This window comes from Podarcis bocagei (assembly GCF_964188305.1).
Source record: "Podarcis bocagei genome assembly, chromosome: 9".
In the NCBI taxonomy this organism is placed as follows: Eukaryota; Metazoa; Chordata; class Lepidosauria; order Squamata; family Lacertidae; genus Podarcis; species Podarcis bocagei.
Window position 1 is genome coordinate 9917275 of NC_138134.1, and position 23282 is coordinate 9940556.

General features: G+C 43.2%; 1 protein-coding gene across 13 annotated transcripts in view; it reads right to left on the reverse strand.

Annotated features, from left to right (window-relative positions):
• KCNIP4 (potassium voltage-gated channel interacting protein 4) overlaps window positions 1-23282 on the reverse strand; it is a 437188-nt gene that overhangs the window by 12271 nt on the left and 401635 nt on the right. For all 13 annotated transcript variants that reach the window (XM_081207936.1, XM_081207941.1, XM_081207937.1 and 10 more), the window contains 2 exons: window positions 8313-8382; window positions 333-403 (listed from right to left, as the gene is read on the reverse strand). In XM_081207936.1, coding sequence (XP_081064062.1) covers window positions 333-403; window positions 8313-8382 — 141 coding nt within the window. The remainder of the gene's footprint in view (window positions 1-332; window positions 404-8312; window positions 8383-23282) is intronic.

Genomic DNA, 23282 nt, shown 5'->3' on the forward strand with positions numbered 1-23282 from the left:
ATATTGATACAATTATGAGCTTTTACAGTAATTTCTGTTTCTTTCTTGGAGTAAGTCCTACTAAATCCAGATTGCAAGTATAGATACAACACATTCCATTTAAGACCTTTCTGATCATTTGCGTATCTTTTTTATACATTTCAGCTTCTTTGTTGTTCATGAAACTTTGAAAAGTCATGATAGTTCAGAAAACTGAAGTGCAGCCCTGTTGAACTCTGTGGGAGAGTTCTGAAAAATATGCTTAACCCTCTCACTGGAATCAAAGGTACTTTAGACTGGATCAGATCCTACCAGAGAAACCAGGTGACAAGAACAGAAATAAACAGGCTTACCTCAAAACTCACACTTCCGTTGTGATCTGTGTCAAATGCGTTGAACAGAAAATGTGCGTACGTTGTGGAATCTGCAATGTAAACAAGGTTGTTCCTTATTAATTGCATTAATAAAGAAACTTAATTCAGCAGCCTTATAAAGAAGAACATTTCCCCCCCAACCAGTGGAATTCAGCGCCAGGTTTTAATACTTTAATTTACTGGGAACATTTAGAGAACTAGTCCATTTACCATACACCACCGCCCCCAACGTAATTCTTATTTTCCTCTGTTATGAGAATTATAAGGTCTAAGATATAAAATGTCCATGGATGCACCAGGCAAACACATGCATGGATCTATAAACCACATGTCTGAAACAGTACACAAAAACAGTCCTGAAACCATTTTGACTCTCCCAAATTGACCTCAAATGTTTCTCTTCAAGGAGGAAGGAAATGGAAAAACCTCCCCATTGTCTCTTTGCTCACAAATCCTGTCTTAAGAGTATATATTTGTGTATGAATAGGGACGAGGGTGGCGCTGTGGGTTAAATCACAGAACCTAGGACTTGCCGATCAGAAGGTTAGCGGTTCAAATCCCCGTGATGGGGTGAACTCCCGTTGCTTGCTCCCTGCTCCTGCCAACCTAACAGTTCAAAAGCATGTCAAAGTGCAAGTAAATAAATAGGTACCGCTCTGGCGGGAAGGTAAACGGCGTTTCCGTGCGCTGCTCTGGTTCGCCAGAAGCGGCTTAGTCATGCTGGCCACATGACCCGGAAGCTGTACGCCGGCTCCCTCGGCCAATAAAGCTAGATGAGCGCCGCAACCCAGAGTCGGCCATGACTGGACCTAATGGTCAGGGGTCCCTTTACCTATGACCTGGATTCAGGAACTGAGTATTTACCACCACAAACGAATGGCCAGGATGCCCAGGTAAAAGCAGTCGGTGACCATTATCAGGTATCCTGGCAGACAGGTTTTCTGCTGTAGGTCGCCCCTTCTGTGAAGTATGTATGGTGTTTTGGGGGATGGCCTTGAGCTACAGGCTGGGCAATTTCAAAAGTCTATATAACGGCTTGCACACCATTGTTCTAGGTCCCTCCTCCCTCCTGCGTGTGGTGAGTGGGGACCCTGTTGCAACAGTTTAATAAAGATCAGGCTTACTAGCTGCTTTGCTTCTCAATATTGATATATCAATATATCTGGTTAGCATCTGTTATTTTCTCCTACCGATAGAGAACCTACATAAGGACTCTATATGGGCCCTTGGGTACCTCATAAGGGAAAAGGAGCAGTTTTTCTTATAAGAAGAAGAAGAAGAGTTTGGATTTGATATCCCGCTTTATCACTACCCGAAGGAGTCTCAAAGCGGCTAACATTCTCCTTTCCCTTCCTCCCCCACAACAAACACCCTGTGAGGTGAGTGAGGCTGAGAGACTTCAGAGAAGTGTGACTGGCCCAATGTCACCCAGCGGCTGCAGGTGGAGGAGCGGAGAAGTGAACCCGGTTCCCCAGATTACGAGTCCACCGTTCTTAACCACTACACCACACTACACCATAACACCTCTTTCAATAAATATTAGCCAGAAGTCCTCAGAAAAACAGACCAAGTGCCATGAGCTGTGCTTTGGCTATTATCCAGATACTACCCAAAAATTATTTATGGATCTGCATTTCTGTTTCCACAAAAAATACCCTAGAGATGCACAGATCAAGTCCAAGCACTGGAACATATGCAAAGATTCATGCATGCATTTAAGCACATGTGAATCTCTAGACTGGTGTGTGTGTGTGTGTGTGTGTGTGTGTCTATTGCTGCGGAGCTAATTTAAGTATCTCAAATTCTGCATTCTCAGAATTCTCAGACTATTTCATAATTCAGTTTGAAAAGGAAGAGGGTAATATTCAGCAATGTCCACCAAAGCCTTGCTTTTTGTTATGTTCAAGGTTAAAGTAAGGTGTGTATTCTAAGAACATCTGTTGATATTGATAAGAACACATGTTGATATATACATACTCTTATTCACATTTCTTTAAAGACTCATCACATTTTTTTATAACAGCTGTCAAAAAATCACTTGTGATTTTGATCACCATCATCATAATTAATGGATGCAGTCCAAACAAAATGTAGCACTTTATAGGGTGGAAGAAATGCTATAAATAAGTCAGAAACTGAATCGTTATAACAAAAAGGGGGGGGGAGACTATGGAAAATCACAAACTTTTTTTTTTTGCTCTCCACCGCCATCTGGTGTTGTATGTTTATAACGAATTCAAAACACTGTTTTTTCACTAATGTAGCTGAGTCCACAGTTAACATTCCCAATGAAATCAATTGATGCTGTCTAACAACAATATTAATAATACTGTACTATGATGTAAGAGTTTAAAATATTCAGAAATGCACTATATAGAAGATATTATTGATTATGTTATGGAAAATATGCTATGACAGGAAAAAAGAATTTCAGAGGAGAAGAAAGGTTCACAAAAGCCCAAAGGTCCCACACCTATAAACATTCAGAATTAAACTGAAACCCATCAATCAACAGTATATTTGAACACCATTGTTTTTAAACCTCATAAAAAACTATGCCAGTGTTATCAGCAACCTTTTGTTTCGTTTTCGTTTAAAGTTTGTTGATTATCATTTTTATAGGATGGTTGTTAGCTGCCTAGAATTTTCGAATGGAAATAAAGTATTTCCAATGAAACCAATCTTATTTGAATAAAAGGATTTCCATCTTTATTTAGCATGCATATCTAGACTAGTACAGAGGCCCATTTCATTTTCTGAAGACATCTGAAGGCAGCCCTGTTTAGGGAAGTCTTTAACCTTTGAAATTTTATTCTGTTTTAAATCTTCTGTTGGGAGCTGCCCAGAATGGCTGGGGAAACCCAGCCAGATGTGCGGGGTAGAAATAAATAAATCAGTTGTTGTTGTTTGTTGTTGTTGTTTCTACAATAGCTGGTGTACAGTATATAACATAGCACCATGAGGAATTTTGCTACAGCAAATCATTGCCTCTTCTTCCTTCCTTCCTTCCTAATAGAAGCATCTAGGAGGGGAGTAAAAACAAACTGTAGCAGTCAAACCACCCAATTCCATGTTCTGCCTGTCTTGTGCTGGCCAGAATGGAAGGTGTGCAGGGTTGGCTGAAATGAAAAGAAATATACCAGAACCGGGCCTGGCACAATCCCCACCCCCATGCCCCGCCCTGGTGGTTTTTGTTGAGAATGGGAGGGCTGTGGATGCCATGGGCTCAAACTTTCCTCCAATCCATCTGTGTCCCTTTTGCCATTTCCAATGGCAAAGCCAGAACAGTGGAAGGCAAATGGCGGAGGTCCTTTTCAACATGGATGGGAGGGACCAGGGAGAGGGAATTTGCAAAATCCTACAGGACCTGGAATATCCTCCTGGGAGCCATAGGATTGCTGTCCTTTAATGGTGATCCTGATTTGTAGGATCCTGAATTAATTAGAATTTTATTCCCTATATAATTAACCAGTTTGAACACAACACTTCTTTTCTTTCTTCATTTCTTGCATTTTCCTCTTTATTGGTATGTGGCAATTTAAAAAATAAATAGGAAAACAAGCAATGCGTGCTTTCATCGTGTCATTTGTCAGATCGCAGCCACTGAACAGAATCAAAGGTTTTAAACCACACTCTGCAAAAATCAATAAAGAAGAGTACCAGATTTACAGGACTTTACCTTTAAGACATTTCAGTTAATTCCAGTGGTTTCACAGCCTTCATTCAATAAAATATCCAAGGCAGTGAAGACAATTTTGATTAAACATAAGCCAAAGGTTGTAGTCCTTAAGCTTTTAATTAGAGCTACTTAATGTGATTTCTTTCCCACTAAGTATGGAATATAAATCAGGACAGAGAGGGGGGGTGTTTCAGGTTTTTCTTTTAAAACAATTAAATAAGTTTCTGGTTTTGTACCTAGAAATGGTAACTATGATGATATATTAGCATTCTGACAGGTGGCAGCAGGAAGCAATAGAGAGTGCTAACAGCTTAAGAGACTCAGACCATGCAATGTCTGGGGTGCAATAGCTTCATTCTCAGTGCAACATTGGCACATTCACAGCAACTATACATCAGGTCTAATCAGACGTTGGAGGGTAGACTTATTACTTTGGTGGCTGAGAAGGTGGGGCAGGAGTGGTACCTTAAATGTTCACCTTGGTTCAGGTGGTGGGGTGGAATGGTTAAAGTGGTTAAAGCCTATAAGAAAACCAATTAAATTTAGAAAGCAAGAGCGTCACGGTCTTACTCAACTGACCTTAGCAGAAACCAACAAGCCTGTTTTAACCAAGTTTCTTATTTTTCTTTTTGTAATGCCCGTTTTTGAACACACACACACACACACTGCTGAGGGTGTTTTGAACAATGGGAGGCACCTACTTTTTAACATCCAGATAAAACAAAATAATAATCTGGAACTGTTGTTGTTGACCATTAAAGCTGACTTCCATTAGCTCCACAAAATTGTGCCTGTCTTGCTAGGAAGCTGTCTTATACCAAGTTAGGCCATTGAGTATTGCTGACACAAACTGGGATTATTTATTCTTGCTATTATTTATTGCATTTATATCCTACTTGTTTTCCTTCTAAGGAGATCGAGGTGGCGCACATGGTCCCCCCTCCCCATTTAACCCCCACAACAACCCTGTGAGGTGGGTTGGGCTGAGAGGTAGTGACTGGCCCAAGGTCAACCAGTGAGCTTCATGTCAGGTGGGGATTTGAACCCTGATCTCCCAGGGTCATGTCCGACAGACACTCTAACCACTGCACCACGCTGGCCCTCCATGGGATTCTTCTCTGGGATTTCAGACAGGGGGCATTCCCAGAGTCCCTTGGAGATGCTCAGCGGTGGGCAAAAGATTCCTGCATTTCAGGGGGCTGGACTAGATGTCCATTGTGGTTCCTTCCAACTCTTAAGATTCCATGAACACTGGGACACACGAGACACAAATCTGCCTGCATCCAAAGCAGATGTTGGACCACCAAGCTGTGGTTCTCCCTCTTGTGCCTTTTTTCCCCAACATGAGAAAGTGAATGGATGGCATCTTCAAGTGGAAAGATCTGGTGAAGAACATCTTAAGAGCACGAGATTGTGCGCAACTCCTATTCAATTCAACGGGACTTGCCCAAGAGAAATCCCAACTGGATTGCTCTTAAAGAATGACGAGTGAAAACACAATTATACCCTGGCCGTGTAGCTGATTGTTATGTACTGAAGTTCTCACCCTGGGCCAGCAGGGGGATACTGTAGATAGTTATGCAAATGAAGGATCGAAAGTGACGTTCAGTGATTGGATAGTTTTAGAAAATTGTCACAGTTATGTTGTACTGGAGCGCTATATAAGCAGGCTGACTGGACCCTTCAGTTCTGTTCTGGCCTGTGAATAAACAAGAGCTGTTTGAAGAATCGCTGTGTCGTCTGATATGTTCACCCACAACTTAACACTGTAAAATATATAAAGGGGGAAAACGTTGAAGACAGAGAAGCTGTAATAAATGCTAGAAGAAAATAACGAGAGGGAAAAGAATACTAAGTGGGGGGTTGCATATGACCCACACTATACTCAAATGTATAAGATCTGGAAATTACCAGTGACAAATGCCCAGTTTTGTTGAGAGAAAGAAAGCAGCAGGCCTAGCATAACAAAGGAAAACCCATAGAGATAATTGGGGAATCACAAATCCACATCAGCTTTACGCTTTGACTCACTGTTCAACTGCCGCCTACATTTCCTTCTGCACTCACAAATGTAAGATACTGTAGGAGGGGAATAATCGTGAACATACAGGCACATATAGAGCTTATAAAGAATTATCTACTGTGTTCCAAGTTCTCATGAACTCACAGCAATTTCGCAGGAGGGTGGGCCCTCTTAAATCTCCAACTTCTATTTTCACAATTAAAGACTCTTTATCAGTTAGAACACTTGGAACAGGCAAGCTTAAACTCTTCAATGAGAACCTAGGGCTTTATTTTAGATTTTGGAGATTAGGGGGACAAAAAGATTTCAGTAGAGGGAGCACGGCAAGGTTCTAAGGCCAACTCTTGAATGGATTCAAATTAAATCGCAAGAATAGCAAAGGAAAAAACCCCTATGCAAATGTTAAGAGCACTTGTAGCTAATTTCTTTTTCTATGCTTCATTATATGTGTAGCAATGTAATTAACAAGCAAACATATGACAGACTCCAGATGGTCCTGACGGCTACCCACCTCAGTCATTTAACAGAGAACCAAAGTCTTCAAGGAGACTTGGAGGAATGCTAATGGGCCTTTCTTAAAGACACTTCAGGGCTAAATAATATTTTGACTTTTTGGATATTGTTTGAATAAACAAATGGAGCCTCATTGCTGCATGCTACAGCCTTGTAGAGTGAATACAGTCGTACCTTGGATCCTGAATGATGCCTTGCCAGTCGAACGTTTTGGCTCCCGAATGCCAGAAACCCAGAAGTGAGTGTTCTGGTTTGCGAACATTCTTTAGAACCCGGATGTCCGATGGGGCTTCAGTGGCTTCCGATTGGCTGCAGGAGCTTCCTGCAGCCAATCGGAAGCCACGCTTTGGTTTCCAAGCATTTTGGAAGTCGAACGGACTTCCGGAACAGATTCCGTTTGACTTCCGAGGAATGAATGCATTCAAAAATTGTAGCTAAGAAGCCCCTCTGATAAAGTGTTTTTCAGTTGAGTGGACATAGAGTGCTCTGCAGATCTGCCTGCTTACTTGCTTTAATATTAAGATGCTGGGAATTTAACAGAGAAGAGAAATGAATGAATGATGGATATCTGCATATCTTGTTGACTTTTAATGCAGCCTTACTTCTAACTTTTTAAAAATCCATTCTACTTTATTTACAGGAGTGCCTGGCCTGCTCTAGTTCATGGGGTCACGAAGAGTCGGACACGACTAAATGACAACAACACTTTATTACTATCCAAGAAACCATATCTTTATAATATTTGTCCCTTGTCTAAGTCTGGGATGGGGAACTCGATCTGGGTGGTGGGCCAAGTCTTGATCTCCCCCACCCTGTGGTAATCACATGGTTAAAGGTAAAGGACCCCTGGACGGTTAAGTCCAGTCAAAGGCGACTATGGGGTTGTGGCGCTCATCTCGCTTTCAGGCCGAGGGAGCCGGTGTTTGTCCACACACAGCTTTCCAGGTCATGTGGTCAGTAGGACTAAACCGCTTCTGGCGCAACGGAACACTGTGATGGAAACCAGAGCACATGGAAACACCGTTTCCCTTCTACTTGCACTGGCGTGCTTTTGAACTGCTAGGTTGGCAGGAGCTGGGACAGAGCAACGGGAGCTCACCCCATTGTGGAGATTCAAACCACCAACCTTCTGATCAGCAAGCCCAAGAGGCTCATTGGTTTAGACAACACCATGACATCAGGTGGGCTTTTTTGCCATGTGCTTGCAGAGCCCATTTCAAAGAGCTCCACAAGATAGAAAGGGGCTTAGCAAGACCTGACAATGTGCTTTGCACAAAGTCAAAGACCTGACTTTGAAGTGCTTTGCACAGGGACTTTTCAAGCACTGCCAATCAGATGATTTAAGCAGAACTCCCTCCTGCTGCAGTTTCCCCAAAGCTCAGTACTGAGTTTTGCAAGACCCTACCCACTTGGGCTCCTTTGGGACCTCAAGGCTTTGTTAGTAAACAGGGCGACAGGGAATATATGAATTCAACTATTGCTTTTGTTACTTGTCCAGAGCCTTTGGGATGGAGCGAGCTGTACATTTAAGCAAACAAATTGCAGATGGTGTGCTTTTATAAATAGATATTGCTAGTAGGTATTTCCACTCTTTAATTAAAACCCTGAAGTACTTCTGTCCACCCATTAAGTAGTATAAAAGGCTTAATTAACTAGAACAACAACCTGTTTAGGCCAAATTTCCAAGCAATTATGGCAATTGGTTGTGCATGCAAACAAGACTAATTATGCGCAGAGTACTCACCTCCCTGTGGGAAGAACTGAGAGTAAATCTCTTTGAAGGTCTCTTCATTAACAATCCCACTGGGACATTCCTAAGGAAAGTGGCAAGGAATGCATATAAATAACATGCTCATGTACAAATTGTACAAGAGACTGCAAACAGCAAGGATTTTACCACTACCAAACAGAGATTTCGAAAACTACTTTACAAAAGTTCTTTTCTGCTAAAGGGGCCAAAGCCTGTCCAAACTCTATTTCTCCAGAAGCAGGGAAGTTCACATACGAGCTCCCCCCATCTCCTAGCAGGGATATTCACTGCAAGGAGAAATGTGAGTAGCATTGTTAGATTCCTGACACGTTCTACGCTGTTCGCATTAAAAGAAGTTGAGCTGATATCTGCAGTGATCAGTGTGATCTTGATATCCTGATTCAAAGAGGAACTAGAAAGATATTTTGCTGAACAAAGTGAGGCTTTTGGAAGAACTGGCATCGGTCAGGGGCACACCGTTATGTTTCAACCCCACCTTGATCTCTGCGTCCATTTACAAAAGATGTACAGTGCACCAAACTATAATACAGTAGTACCTTGGTTCTCGAACTTAATCCGTTCCAGAAGTCCGTTCCAAAACCAAAACATTCCAAAACCAAGGTGCGCTTTCCCACAGAAAGTAATGCAAAATGGAATTCATTAATTCCATTAATTCCAGGCTGTTGAAAAATGACCCCTAAAATGCTTCTCCCCACTGTCCCAGTCAGTGCGATCTTTCGATCTCTCTCACGTCAAAGCAGATGGTCTGCAGAGCGCTGCCGGGACGCTTCTCCCCACCTTCCCAATCAGCATGGTCTCTCTAAAAATGGAAGCGCAACACTAAAAACGGAAGCTCAGGACACGTTTGACTTCCAAAAAATAATTCGAGAACTGGAACGCTCACTTCCGGGTTTGCGACGTTCGGGTTCTAAGTTGTTCGTAAACTAGGCTGTTCGAGAACCAAGGTATCACTGTATCTGCTTTTATAACTGAGATTTTAGAACAAAGGTTGTTGAGCATATTTAGGATGCAATTCTACATATCAAGTTTGTAGTGCAGCTTGAGGCTTGCACGCACGCACACACACACACACACACACCTGTTTTCAAGAAGACCAAAAATATGCAGAACATGCCTTTTTTGTGATCAGGTCAGGTGCCTGAGGGTGTTGTGAGACTTGGCTCTGTTTTTGAGGGGCGAGTAGGGTTGGTGGCCGAGAACAGAAACTAAAGGTGATATGAAGGTTCTCAGGAAATGGGTTGTGGAAATCATTTTCTTGGGAAACAAACTACTGCTTTGATTGGCTGAAAGATGAAAGGCAGAAGTGTTTTCTAGATAAGGTTGCTGGAGAGAAAACGAAGAAAGGGAGCTGTTTCTGTTTGTTTAGCTATCGCTATCAAAAGCAGAAGGGAAGCCAGACACACACTCAAGATATGACTTCATCAGACATAATGAAAATAGCACCCAATGCGCCTTAAAAGAGAAATAACTTCCCAACCGAAGCTACTCAGAAACTAGCTGTACCTGAACAATGGGGGGAGGGGAACAGCAATGATACACATTCCTACGTATCAAAACCCTGTGTACTCCTTGGTCCTGAATGGGTAAACTGTGCCCCTGAAGGACCAGGTGTGCAGCCTGGGAGTCATTTTGGATTCTCAGCTGTCCATGGAGGTGCAGGTCATTTCTGTGTCCAGGACAGCTGTCTACCAGCTCCATCTGGTTTGTTGGCTGAGACCCTATCTGCCTGCAGACTGTCTTGCCAGAGTGGTGCATGCTCTGGTTATCTCCTGCTTGGACAACTTCAATGCTACTTTTGAAGGTGACTCAGAAACTACAACTCATCCAGAATGCAGCAGCTAGGCAGGTGATTGGGAGTGGCTGCTGGGACCACACAACACCGGTCCTAAAGGATCTCCCCTGGCTTCCAGTGCATTTCTGAGTGCGATTTAAAGTGTTAGTGCTGACCATTAAGGCCCTAAGTGGCCTCGACCCAGTATACCTGAAGGAGGGTCTCCACCCCCATTGTTCAGCCTGGACATTGAGGTCCAGGTCTGAGGGCCTTCTGGCGGTTCACTCCCTGCGAGAAGTGAGGTTACAGGGAACCAGGCAGAGGGCCTTCTCGGCTGTGGTGCCACCCTGTGGAACACCCTCCCATCAGATGCCAAAGAGATAAACAGCTATTTGACTTTTAGAAGACACCCAAAGGCATCCCTGTTCAGGGAAGTTTTTTATGGCTGGTGTTTTATTGTGCTTTTAATATTTTGTTAGGAGCCTCCCAGAGTGGCTCGGCAACCCAGTCAGATGGGTGGCATATAAATAAAATAATAATATTGTTATTGTTATTATGAAATGAAATGAAAGTTATGACTTCAGGCATGAGAGTTCAGGTACAAGAGCATTTCACTATGCAGGGCTTTCAAAATTTTCTCTTTCATTACATACTCTGCGATTTATAAAGTACCCATACGTCGTTATTACGTGTTATTTCACCAGCTGGTAATAGAATGGGTTCAAGGAATGTTTGTTACCAAAGTTTGGACCAAGAAGCTGCAGGAAAGCCCTCACAAAATGGCTGGCTTAGGGGTTCATGCTTCTAACGTCCTTTCTGCCATGAACAGGAAAAGCTGCCATTTTAAAAATTCCACACACAAAATGCTACTATTTACAATGGTCTGTAATAAAACTTAAAGTTCTGCTTTCTAGTGGGAGTTTCAGCATTCTTAGACACCAGAGGGCAGCAATGTGCTCAATAACAACAACAAAACAACCCTTAAAAAAACCAAGTCCATTGTATAGTATTTCAGCATCCTATCACAGCACCACAATAGCCGTAAGCAACCATATGATTAATTATGTGGAAGGGGAATGATAAAAATGATCTTTTAAGTTTCTTAGCTTCTCGAGTAATTTATCAGATTTGAAAAGTGCAATGAGTTTCACTGTGCAAGTCCTCAAAGCTATGGGTCGGTGTCTTAAGGGTGTTTTGAACATGACTGCCACTTGGAGATCAACTAGAGGGCAGATTTATCGCAGTCCAAGTGTTACACCAACAATACGTTAATTTCCTGAAGCGGCTAAATATAGCAGTTTTATTTTCGGAATAGCCAAACCTCAGCAGGCTTGCTTTTCCAATTCAGCACCCTTTTGCTATGCATATGTTTCAGTTTCCAATATTCTGCCAACATTCTTGGTCACAAAAAGAAGTCATAGCAGCGCTACACAGATAGGAGGTGGCTTGCTTCTTCACAGCTCCCACTCAGTCCAATAAGTCAAAGGTCCAGTTCACATATCATGATAAAGGTAAAGATAAAGGGACCCCTGACCATTAGGTCCAGTCGTGGCCGACTCTGGGGTTGCGGTGCTCATCTCGCTTTATTGGCCAAGGGAGCCGGCGTACAGCTTCCGGGTCATGTGGCCAGCATGACTAAGCCGCTTCTGGCGAACCAGAGCAGCGTACGGAAACGCCGTTTACCTTCCCGCCGAAGCGGTACCTATTTATCTACTTCCACTTTGATGTGCTTTCAAACTGCTAGGTTGTCAGGAGCAGGGACTGAGCAGCGTGAGCTCACACCGTCACGGGGATTCGAACCGCCAACCTTCTGATCAGCAAGTCCTAGGCTCTGTGGTTTAACCCACAGCGATAGGTCACTGCTAATAGTTTGTTGCGTGTGAAGACCCCCAAACCCCCTCCAAAATAAATCACGCAGGACGCAGAATATTTGTTTAAGATTTTTAGTGTTAATTTGGCCACAACTTTATTGATTACAGCATGTGAGTGGTTGCTTAGGCATTGGTTCGGACTACCTGAACCTGCACTGGCAGGAATAGGACTGACAACTGGAACCTCCAGAGGTCAGTAAGGAAAAACATACTGGGGGAGCACAGAAGCGGATTTCCGCCTCTTAGTTCACCCCAGATGCTCCCAGGAACTCTGGCATGGCCCTACCCCTGAGAGGGGATCGGACGGAGCAAATTGAGCCCCTGGATTCCTTTAATGGAATTCCCTAGCAGCAGCAACAACAAATGAGGGGCAGGCACAGCCAATCCATAACCCCCTTCACCAAAGAATGAACCAATGCCTAACCACCAAACTTACAAAGTTGTGACGATTTGCTACGCGGTTGGCAAAAACCAAATGGCATCAGCCACTGTGATATATTTTAATGACAGCGGTATATGAGTGTTTAAAATAAAATAATTAGCTAGGATTTTGTAAGGGCAGAAATGAAAGGAAGATAAAGTTGCAACCAATGAGGAATGGATAAGTAAGATAACGGGCCTTGCAAAATTAACAGCAAAATGAAGAGAATCTAATGTTTTTATGGAAGAATGGATGCCTTTTTCGGTCTACTTAAAGAAATATTGTAGTACGATGAATTCACGGGCAGGATTTGAGCTATGAGCAACAGAAGTAGTAATTCAATTATAATATTGTGGTTATGATTTGATAACTGGAAGATAGGGTTCAGCAGAAGGGGTGCACCTCTACTGGAGCTGTTACTTGCTGTGCGATATTAGCATGAAATTGCAAGCAGATGTTTTTGAACTTAGTTGTGTTTATCTTCTTGATATTTCATATAACTAGATGATTCTGACAATAACTACAATAGTCAGAGGTTCTCGTCTCTGAGGTCACCAAGTAGACTGTGTAGAAATAGGAACTGGGGACACAAAGATAATAATAAAAACCAGTTTGGAAAAAAATGTGTTAGCTGCTTTAATAAAAAGAAAAAGAAGAGAATCAGGTTTTTTTCTTCAGGAAAAACTTTAGCCACTTCATTACAGCTAAGAATATTGCTTCTACTCACAGTCTCTGTTATGGGATCATGACCTTCCAGGACAAGATAGGATTTCATTTTTTAAAAATAGAAACCTAACAGTAAAAGAAGATGAAAGAGAATCTACTTTAAAAAAATAGTTTGCCCAGAGCAAACTTATTATTTTGCTAGGTTCCAGCCAATTTGACTACTCAAACTCTGTGTTTCCTCAAATGCTTAATCATTAACTCCCATTACACTAGAGATGACACAAAGTTTAAAATGAAAGAACCCTTGTTTTAAATGCTACATTCTGCACGCTGATGGCATCAAAGGTTTAGGGAACTTTGAAGAAGTGTCAAAAGTAGCATTATCAACCTATTGAATATTTAGTTGATAAATAACCAGCCTTTTTAACTGACCAATCAGATTTAAATAAATTTGCATGTTGGTGCTGACCTTTAAAGCCCTAAATGGCCTTGGTCCTGTATATCTGAAGGAGTGTCTCCACCCCCATCATTCTACCCGGACACTGAGGTCCAGCACCGAGGGCCTGCTGGCGGTTCCCTCACTGCCAGAAGCCAAGTTGCGGGGAACCAGGCAGAGGGCCTTCTCGGTAGTGGCGCCCTCCCTGTGGAATGCCCTCCCACCAGATGTCAAAGAGAACAATCAACTACCAGACTTTTAGAAGACATCTGAAGGCAGCCCTGTTTAGGGAAGCTTTTAATGTTTGATGTATTACAGTATTTCAATATTTTTTTGGAAGCCGCCCAGAGTGGCTGGGGAGGCTCAACCAGATGGGCGGGGTATAAATAATAAAATTATTATTATTATTAAATTCACACAAATCTTCCATTTGATAGTATTTTTGTTAGATTATTTTTAATTATTTTTAAAAGTTGCGGTTCATTGGCAGAAAAGGAAAAGCCACATTGAACAGTGAGTTTCCCTCCCTACCATCGATTACTAAAGCACATCGTCATCAAAAGAGCTTCATAAAAATAGCTCAATGGGACTTTATTTCTCAGTCTCAGCGACTATAACTTAATTGGCTCCAGTGAGACCATAGCGGGAGCAATCCCCAAGGAAGCAAAATATTCCAACCAGCCCCCCTTCCCCTGCTACACCTCCCATTTCCTCACATGGTACGCCAATAGGGTAGGGTTTATGGCCACAATACCATCCTACCATCATTTGTAACTCAAGAGTATGATTAACGTAAAATTAAAGTTTGCAGTTGATAAAAATAATTTTTTCAGTTTTGGTATCGTGGACTTGCGGGGGTCAGTAATTGCCCGCTATTGGTGTGAGGCATTTTCTTTAAAGGAAAAAAATATATTAATGATTTAAATTGGCTCGTAGAAACCCTAGGGCTTGGTTTTCCCCCAGACCTGTTAATTTCAGCATGCAGAGTGCATTGCAAGTGGTCATTCTGATTAACTACCAAATCACCTTAATTATAGTATTTGGTTTGCTTAAAGCAAAATGTGCACTCATCTCAGCAATTATAATATAATTTTAACAGCAATCGTTTCCCTCAAAGTCTGAACTGGAAAAGGCTTGTGGAGGAAAATGAAGATTGATTATTTTATGAGTTGAAATCTTTTGCTGCTTTGCATGAATGCTGTGAGCCCCAATCCATTATGTGTCAAGCACCCTGACACCCTCAGATCACAAGTTATAAATGTTCCAAATTATTCTGTTATTAGGAGGTAGTGTTGAGTCATTTTCCTTAGAGCTCCTGCTCTAAGACCCAAATTAATGCATTTTCATCGATATCCCCAAGTATGTGCAATAATGTGGTTATGAAGAGGTAAGACCTATCATGATGGATTTTCTCCAACTTTCTCTAATTACCTGTGCTTGATTCAATTATGCTGCATGCCATAATTATTATTTTTTAAAAAACCTATCTGCTGTTATCAGGTGGGAGTAGTTAGAGAGCTATTCATTTAATACCCTGACAGCTTAAGGGGAATTATTTCTTGCATTCTTATTTCTGTTGTGCTTATACCTCAGCCCAGCTAAAGAATTAAGGAGTGCTTTTATTGCTCGCTACAATAAACAGGGGTGGGGTGGCGCTGTGGGTTAAACCACAGAGCCTAGGACTTGCCGATCAGAAGGTCGGCGGTTCGAATCCCCGCAACGGGCTGAGCTCCCGTTGCTCGGTCCCTGCTCCTGCCCACCTAGCAGTCCGAAAGCACGTCAAAGTGCAAGTAGATAAATAGGTACTGCTCTGGTGGGAAGGTAAACGGCATTTCCGTGTGCTGCTCTGGTTTGCCAGAAGCGGCTTAGTCATGCTGGCCACATGACCCGGAAGCTGTACGCCGGCTCCCTCGGCCAATAAAGCGAGATGAGAGCCGCAACCCCAGAGTCAGTCACGACTGGACCTAATGGTCAGGGGTCTCTTTACCCTTTACCTTACAATATAAACATTGGGATACAGTGGTGCCCCGCAAGACGAATGCCTCGCAAGACGGAAAACTCGCTAGACGAAAGAGTTTTCCGTTTTGGAGGTGCTTCGCAAAAAGAATCTCCTATGGGCTTGCTTCGCAAGACGACAATGTCTTGAGAGTTCCTGGTGGTTTTTTTCCTCCCCCCCCTTTTTCTAAGCCACTAAGCCGCTTATCAGCTGATCCAATCAGCATATAAGCCGCTAAATGCCGCTAATAGCACTAATCCGCTAATCCTTCAATGGGCTTGCTTCGCAAGACGAAAAAACCGCTAGACGAAGAGAATCACAGAACAGATTCTTTTCGTCTTGCGAGGCACCACTATATATATGTGGGTGTGGGGGTGTAACACTCTGTAACACATGGGGTGCAGATTTTTACTGATTCTTAGAATCATAGAATAATAGAGTTGGACGGGATCACAAAGTCATCAAGCCCAGTGTTTCCCAACCTTTTCCCGACTGTGGCTCCCCTCCGACCTTGTTTTCTTCCTGTGCCCCCCCAGGGGTGTAGTCAATGGGGGAGGGGGGCAGGTGCCCCCCAAATAAGTAAAAATTAATACAAATCTATACAAAAGCCTGTCCCCCTATCAAAAATCATGGCTATATCCATGCTCTGCCCCCTCATCGTACTGGTAGAAAGGTAGCTATTTAAATGTTTTGTTTGTAAAGAGAACATGTTTTATTTATAATTTTTATAATTTGTACAAAATACAGTTACATAAAATGACAGGAACATAATGAAATATTGTTGAAGCAGAAAAACATAGAATCGTAGAGCTGGAAGGTACCCGATGGACATATTTCTAGTGCAACCCCCTAAAAAGTAGGAAACTCAGCTAAAGCATCTGTGACAGATGGCCACCCAACCTCTGCTTAGAAATCCCCAAGGAAGGAGAGTCCAGAACCTCCCGAGGGAGATCCATCTTCCATGTATTATAAAAAATAAAAAGGTAAAGGGACCCCTGACCATCAGGTGCATTCGTGGCCGACTCTGGGGTTGTGGCGCTCATCTCGCTTTACTGGCTGAGGGAGCCCGGCGTACAGCTTCCAGGTCATGTGGCCAGCATGACTAAGCCACTTTCTGGAGAACCAGAGCAGCGCACGGAAACGCTGTTTACCTTCCCACCAGAGTGGTACCTATTTATCTACTTGTACTTTGACGTGTTTTCGAACTGCTAGGTTGGAAGGAGCAGGGACTGAGCAACAGGAGCTCACCCCGTCGCGGGAATTCAAACCGCTGAGCTCTAGGCTCTGTGGTTTAGACCACGGTGCCACCTGCGTCCCTATTATAAAAAGTAAACACTTATTTAATAATAATAATAATAATAATAATAATAATAATAATAATAATAATAATAATTTGTTTGTTTATACATACATACATACATACATACATACATACCCTGCCCTCCCCGGCCAGGGCTGGGCTCAGGGTGGCTAACACCAAATATAAATTACAATAAAACGTAATAGAAAAACAAGACAAAAAACAGTTAATTAAAATACAGCTTAAAATGCAGCCTCATTTTAGTAGTAGCCCATAAATCAAGACCATAAAGGGAGGAAACATCAGATATTCACCAGAGCCAGCTATCCATGCTGGTCTTACATAGGCCTGCAAAAAAGCCAAGGGAAAACTTATATACCAAATCTCATATAACGGGCTGAAGGCCAGGTGGAACAGCTTCGTCTTGCAGGCCCTGCGGAAAGATGTCAAATCCCGCAGGGCCCTGGTCTCTTGTGACAGAGCGTTCCACCACGTCGGGGCCAGTGCTGAAAAGGCTCTGCCCTAGTTGAGACCAATCTAACCTCCTTGAGGCTCGGGGCCTCCAAAGTGTTGCTATTTATGGACCTTAAGGTCCTCCACGGGGAATACCAGGAGAGGTGGTCCTGTAGGTACGAGGGCGCACCAGGAGTTCTGTATATATGGGATAATTTCAAAAAGCAAGTGGTCCTCACTGACCTGGTGCAAAAAGGTCTTATCATCCAGAGGAGCCCTGGCTGCCTAGAAAACACTATATAGTCTCACACACCAAAAATGAAGAAGTTAGATGATGTATAAGCATATATGAACCACGCCTAACTTCTATGCTAGTTGTGGGAATACAGAAAAAGAGGTGGGGTTTTTCGGGGTCTTGATTTTTAAAGCCCCTTTACACCAATGAAATTGCCAGGAGCTGAGTCACAAATCAAATTAGCTCAGTTGTTTTCAGCATGGTGCTGATAATGCTAAGGTTGCAGGAATGATGAATGAATGAATGAATCTTTATTTGCATCAGCCATAGCAATAAAAGAACAATACGATATACAAAGAATAGAAATAAAAAGTCAATTATATGAAATACGTTTTGGGGTTTTGAATCAATAGTCAAATAGTGGATCTTATTCTGATTGCCCCAGCTAAAAACCTTGCTACCTTTGCTGTCACCTGCTCATCTTGAACTGCCAAGACAAAGGACACTGGGGCAGTGGCTGGGCGACCCAGAATGGACAATGAAAGAGGGGTGATAATCTCATTCCTCAAGTCTTTAAGAAGAGTGCAAGCCAGCAGGGAATGCACCACCGATTCTGTACTGCCATCTCCACGGGGACATAAGTATTTTTCGTGTAGAATCTGTTGGAATTGTCCCTCAAGTACAGCCAAGGGCAACACGTTCAGTCTTGTGAGAGTAAAAGCACGCCTATATTTTAGAATTACGGTACTAGGTTATGCAGATAGGGAGCCAGAGAGTTGAAATGGGAAGGTGGGAAATAGTCATACCATGGGCAAAATTTCCTTATTATGGCCAAGTTGTTCTGACGCTCAACATCATTTAGGCGCTGACAAATTAGACTGTTTGCTTTACTAAAACCCAAGGTTGCAGGTTTGATCACTGCATGATCCTTGGGATCCCTTCCAACTTTACAGCTCAACGATTCCTGCAGGCATCTGGCTGGTCGCTCTGAGAAAATTGCTTGAGAAAATGTGGAAAAGAAACTAAAAGTACTGTATAACACTCACTTTTTTCCTCCTAGAAAGTAAGGGGAAATGTCTGTGTGTGATATGGAGGAAATGCCTACGGGGGACATGCCTGCGGATTTTCCTCCTCTAAAAACTATGTGCGTGTTATGGTCGGGTGTGTGTTATAGAGCGAAAAATACGGTATTCATTTTGTTTCAGTAATCAAGCCTGTAACATTCTCAAAGGACCCTCAGGGTGAGAAGATCTCCTCATAAGAACAAATATCACGCCACGCCGTTCTGGAGCACACAACTTGTTTCATTTCTCATAAACTATGCCAGTCCTCAAGAGATCCCCAGAAGGCCAAATTTGTTCACTTGTCAGCAAATGTCTAATGAGATCAGAACTTTGCAGCTACAATGAAGCTATAGGCCTTCAGGCTGTTCTTCTGACCCAGACATAATTGCAGTCTTTGAGACAAGAACTATGAAAGCCGATCGGGAGGCCTGAAAAAAATTGGTGACCCACCAAACTGAACAAAGCCCATCATCCATGCATTGTGGCTTGTCAGATCTCCTATCCAGGTTAAGTGGCAAAACCAGGCGGTTCGTCAGATCTTTCTAGACAGCAGCCTGGCACCCAAGCTGCATTGGTATGTTAGATTACACGTTTTCCAGGCCAGATGCATAGAGCAACTGCATCATAGCACATAAATTTGTGCGTCCAGCCCCAAAACCCGCCCCCATTGAATAAAGAAACAATGGACACCGAATTTAGTTTAAAGGTTAATGGGCAAATTTAGGCCACAACTTTATTGAATACACAAGTGTGACTGGTATTGGCTTAGGCATTGGTATCTAATGACTATAACTGGCTCCTGCCCACCCAGCAGGGAGCCTGCAAAGGGTAAACTACCAGCAGAGGGAGCTCCAACAATGGCTGTTGACTGGTGCTCACCCCTGGGGTTCCCGGGGGTCCTGGCATGGCCCTAGCCCCTCCCCAGGCTTTGGACGAGAGCCAGAGCCCCAGATTCCTTTAACAGAATACCCTATTAAACGGAGGGGCAGGTGATGGCCGCACCTCCCCTCTCCACATCCCCCTAAACCAGTGCCTAACCTCCAAACCTTACAAAGTTGTGACAATTGCTAAGAGGTAGGCAAAAACCAAGTGGCCACTGCCAATCTGCCACATTGGAAAAAATTCCTGCCCGGCCCGCAATCCAAAACAGGCGACCAACCCAAGTCCAAAGCAAGGCCAAACGCAGACCCATCAACAGGTGCGTGGGTGTTCAGCAGCATGAAACAGGAGGGGTTCCCCACTTCACGCTGCCATTTAAATAATAAAGCCCCGATCACCCCACCACACCAATTGGCTAAGAGCCAGTGGCGTGATCGTGGAACCACCGTTCCTGAGCGGGGCAAAGTCACGCCTCCAGGCTGGTTGGGGGGAGTCTCGGGGCAGCGCGCAACATGGACCCTCGGTTAGGAGGATCCAACTTATTCAGCACAAAAAGTTACCTGAAGAATCACTTCTGCAGCTGCCTCAACTCGAGCTTCCACTGTAGAGCCTATGCTAAGTCATCTAAGTTTCTTTAGTTTTCTGCTCTGCATAGGTTTTGAGTTGCTTGCCAACTCTGCCAACAATGTATCTTCATGTGTACTGCACAGTACCTCTCTGAATTTACTTCACATGTACAATTTACCTATTTCCCAATATGGCTTGTGTAATATTTATTAGGCAGTAAAAGTTATGGCAGCCCATTTTTGTTTTATTGAATGCATATTTTTTAAACTGTGTTCTTATGTTTCTATCTGTAAAATGGTAAAGAGAATTTACTATTCTGTTGTTTCTGAGAAAGTGCCGAAGATGTGGGAAATTGCAATCAAATATAACCAGCATGCTTGGTGATGGTTAATGCATGAAGCGGTTAAGGGCACAGATCTGTACAAGCAACTCCTCATTTAGATGAGGGTTATGTTTGAGGCACAACGTTTGCCAGCGAGACACCATAGGCCGGTCCCGTTGCAGTGCCAAAAATGGTGCACATTTCAGTGGTTGCGAGCATGCTGACTGTACAAAAATGGCGAGATGCCTGTATTCCTAGATTCAGCTAGGTTATACTCCTCACTTGAAAGGAAGGAAATTAAGTTTCCTCCTTGTTTGCTCTTCTTTCATCGTGTGAACTCACCGAGGTAGGATGTGCCTGAGCTTGCTGGCTACAAGTTCAGACTGTGTGCTTAGAGCTATTTCAGTATATTTCGCATCCTAAGATTTCTGCCTGTGTTACTTGCTGTGTGGATGAACCTAAGCTCTGGAACTTGGTAAGTAAAGCATTTTTAAACTTACTAAGGTGCATGGTCTGTTCAGTGCTAAGAGAGGTAGAAATGGAGAAGCTGTGGTAGTGGACTAAACTGGATATTAAGGTTTAACAGCCTAAATCCCCATGCTACACCGCTTGCTTGTGACTTTTTAAACTTTGCTGGGGGCTCCCTCTTGCTTGTGTGTTACGATATGGATGCAATGCAGCTGCGAACTGCTAGCTTGAAAACATCACATGATGGAATGTTGGGACTGTTCCGTGGGAAACAGAGGGACAGTCATTTCACAGGGCAATGCACTGGAATTAGCTCGGTGTGTAATATGAGCTCTTCCTTTTGCTCTTGTACAGGAAGTATAGGAGGTGTTTGTCACTCGACTGCTGGAGCTTGAAGAGAGCAGTCATGTTTTTTGTAACGCTGCAAAGACAGAAATAAAGGCATGTAAATACGTTTCTGTCTATCTCTTTCCCCTGCCGGGGGGGCAGGAAAGAGGGGGGGGGTGTTCTTCTCACGCTGAGAAGAATCGCCTATCGCGACCTAGCCTGGATCTTGCTGGGGAATGCAGACAGGGAGGTCAACAGGAGATCAAGCTTGGTGCCTGGAGAGTTGCCAGTTACTATTGATATAGGCTTGAATTCCGACAGTTTAGCCCCGTATTTTGGGACTAGGGATCCAGACAATCCTTTTATTATTGCCCCACGCAGGTGATCTATACTACCATATATACATTCCCCCCCACAAAGAAGTATCGTAAGAATTAAGAAAACCCTTTCCAGTGTAGAAATTTGGCCAGAGCCAGTCAGTTTGCCACTGCTCACCCTTTTCATTGCAAATATTTATAAAAAGCATTTTAAGTAACAGTGTTCTTCTGACTGCAACTGTGCGAATGTTCATGGCAATCAGTGGTATTTATTGCACCTCAGTAACCATACAACGAAAAACAACTTTCTTCACAGAAGTGTGAACAATTATCAGTCTTTGAGTTTGCAAGAGCTGCACTGCCAAGTAATCACAGATTTAGGCTATAATAGCATTGGCTATAATCTGTTTATGTGTCTGCTTAAATCCAGTGAAACCAATAGGCTAGAACAGGCACAGGCAAACTCGGCCCTCCAGATGTTTTGGGACTACATTTCCCATCATCCCTGACCATCCCTGGTCTTGTTAGCTAGGGATGATGGGAGTTGTAGTCCCAAAACATCTGGAGGGCTGAGTTTGCCTATACCGTGGTACCTTGGGTTGCATACGCTTCAGGTTACATATGTTTCAGGTTACAGACCCCGCTAACCCAGAAATAGTACCTCAGGTTAAGAACTTTCCTTCAGGATGCGAACAGAAATCATGCTCCGGCGGCGTGGCAACAGCAGGAGGCCCCTTTAGCTAAAGTGGTGCTTCAGGTTAAGAACAGTTTCAGGTTCAGAACGGACCTCCGGAACAAATTAAGTACTTAACCTGAGGTACCACTGTACCTGGGCTAAAATATGCTTAACTCTGTTGGTTTGTGGCCATTAGTTACTTCTCCCAATTGGCGGTGTCATCATTTTATATGAAGATGGAAAGAAAATATTCAACAGAGAATAGAGGAGCAGTCCAAAAAGAACCGAAGGCAGATGAACAGTCTTTCTCAAAGCAATGCTGGACATTGTCGTCATTGTGTGTGTCCGTAGTGGAGCATTTCCCCTTTTATGTTTCCCACTTTGGGTTTTTAAAAACATTGCCTTCTTATTGGAATCAATGACTAACACAATTTGTCCCCTTTCTAGGCATGTGTCAGGGGAATGGAAGGTCTGGGGATTCTGCAGATTCACAGAGTCTCCTGGCACATCCTTGACATGCCCCTAGAATGACTTCATCTCATCTTACTTTAGAGCTCCTATCCTTGTAGAGGGAGATCTGATGATTCCTACAATTCCTGGGATGCCCTCTAAGAGACATAAGTATTGCCACCTTCAGGACAATGTAAGTTAGTATTAAGAAGATTTAACAATACTCAAACCCTTCATTATATCTTAATACCTAGCTCTGGGGAACTCAAAACTTGATTTTGGGACATTTCGCTTGGCCAAGTAAAGATGTCCTAATATGGATTTCTGACATTTTCTTGTAGGTCAACATGGCTGCCTGTGCTTTTTTCCAGTGAAACATTAGTTCTCACCAAGTTATTTTCATTATCAACATTCTGCCCTGGGTAAGGCTAGCTATTATAAAATAGGTCAAACTGCAAGTCTCCCACTGCACTCACGAAAACAAAGTTCACCACAGCCAATCACAAACAAGCAACCGCACCCTAGGCCAACCCCAATTTCTCTCACCACCAAAGGAACACAAGCGAACAGCAAAGAGAACCCGCACAAGCGACGCTGACACAAAACCCCACACATATATTAAGCAAAACAGAAACATCGCCTCCCGACCCCATCCCCACTCATCTTTCCCCCTCTCTTTCCCCCTTTTCCTAAGGTAACCCTAATGTCTCAACAAATGAAACTG